Source organism: Carlito syrichta, unplaced genomic scaffold (assembly GCF_000164805.1).
Source record: "Carlito syrichta isolate Samal-C Ts95f unplaced genomic scaffold, Tarsius_syrichta-2.0.1 Scaffold120490, whole genome shotgun sequence".
Taxonomy (NCBI): domain Eukaryota; kingdom Metazoa; phylum Chordata; class Mammalia; order Primates; family Tarsiidae; genus Carlito; species Carlito syrichta.
In genome coordinates this window covers 227,603-228,432 of record NW_007064586.1, presented here as the reverse complement: position 1 = coordinate 228,432, position 830 = coordinate 227,603, and the positions used below count along the sequence as shown (strand labels likewise).

The 830-nt window shown below is 61.9% G+C and overlaps 1 protein-coding gene across 2 annotated transcripts in view; it reads left to right on the top strand.

Annotated features, from left to right (window-relative positions):
- The window catches only part of PPP1R32 (protein phosphatase 1 regulatory subunit 32), a 10,127-nt gene that overhangs the window by 9,109 nt on the left and 188 nt on the right, over positions 1 to 830 (top strand). For both annotated transcript variants that reach the window (XM_021707556.1, XM_008048069.2), the window contains one exon: positions 192 to 356. In XM_021707556.1, coding sequence (XP_021563231.1) covers positions 192 to 356 — 165 coding nt within the window. The remainder of the gene's footprint in view (positions 1 to 191; positions 357 to 830) is intronic.

Here is an 830-nt window from a genome sequence, read left to right as displayed (position 1 = left end):
AAAAAAAAAAAAAAAAAAAAAAAAAAAAAAAAAGACGTCCCCAAGTGGGCAAGGGCTTAGGGTGCACCAGGCAGAGGAGCAGCATGGGCAAGGCAAGGAGGCTGGAGGGATCTGAGGGCTAGGTTCCCCTTGGAGAAAGGCAGGAGAGGCTGCAGAGGAGAGCAAGGCCGGCCCTCCTCCATCTGCTCTAGGTACTTCGAGAACATTCCCAAAGGTCTGGACCGGGAAGGCTGGACTCGGGGAAGCATCCAGCCCCAGAAGCCGGGAGGCTATGCCCTCAACCAGCCGATCACGCGCATGGAGGCCGTCCCCAGCCCCACGGAGAGCCTGCAGCGCCTGCACCCCCACGTGGGAAGGTGACGCCCCCACCCCAGCCCTGTCCCCTCTCCCTCCCCCCCATCCAGGCCCTGCTGCGTGCAGGCCTTTCCCCTGCCCCGCCTCCCTTCCTCTGTCTGTCTGTCCATCTGTCTGAGAGGCCCATTTCCCCCGGCTAGTTTTGTCCGCTGCCGCTTCTCCGGCCTCCAACCTCCAGCCTGCTCCTCCCCTCCTCCGCTCTCTCCAGTGCCTTCCTCCCTGGCTGCCCCCGGTCCCCTTGCTCCAAGTCTGGTGGGCTGCGGGGGGAGAAGGGAACTGATCCCAAGATGAATGGCCTGTGGTTCTTCCTCCCTCGGTGACTCCTCTCTGCTCAATTCGATTTCTCAAAAATTGCATTCATACCGACAAAGGCCCAGAGTTGGCAGGCAAAGAATGTTCGTGGCTTGGCTGCCCTTGCGAGCCCTGGCCGCGCTCCTCGAGGGGCAGGCAGAAGGGGGCGGGCCGGCAGAAGGGGC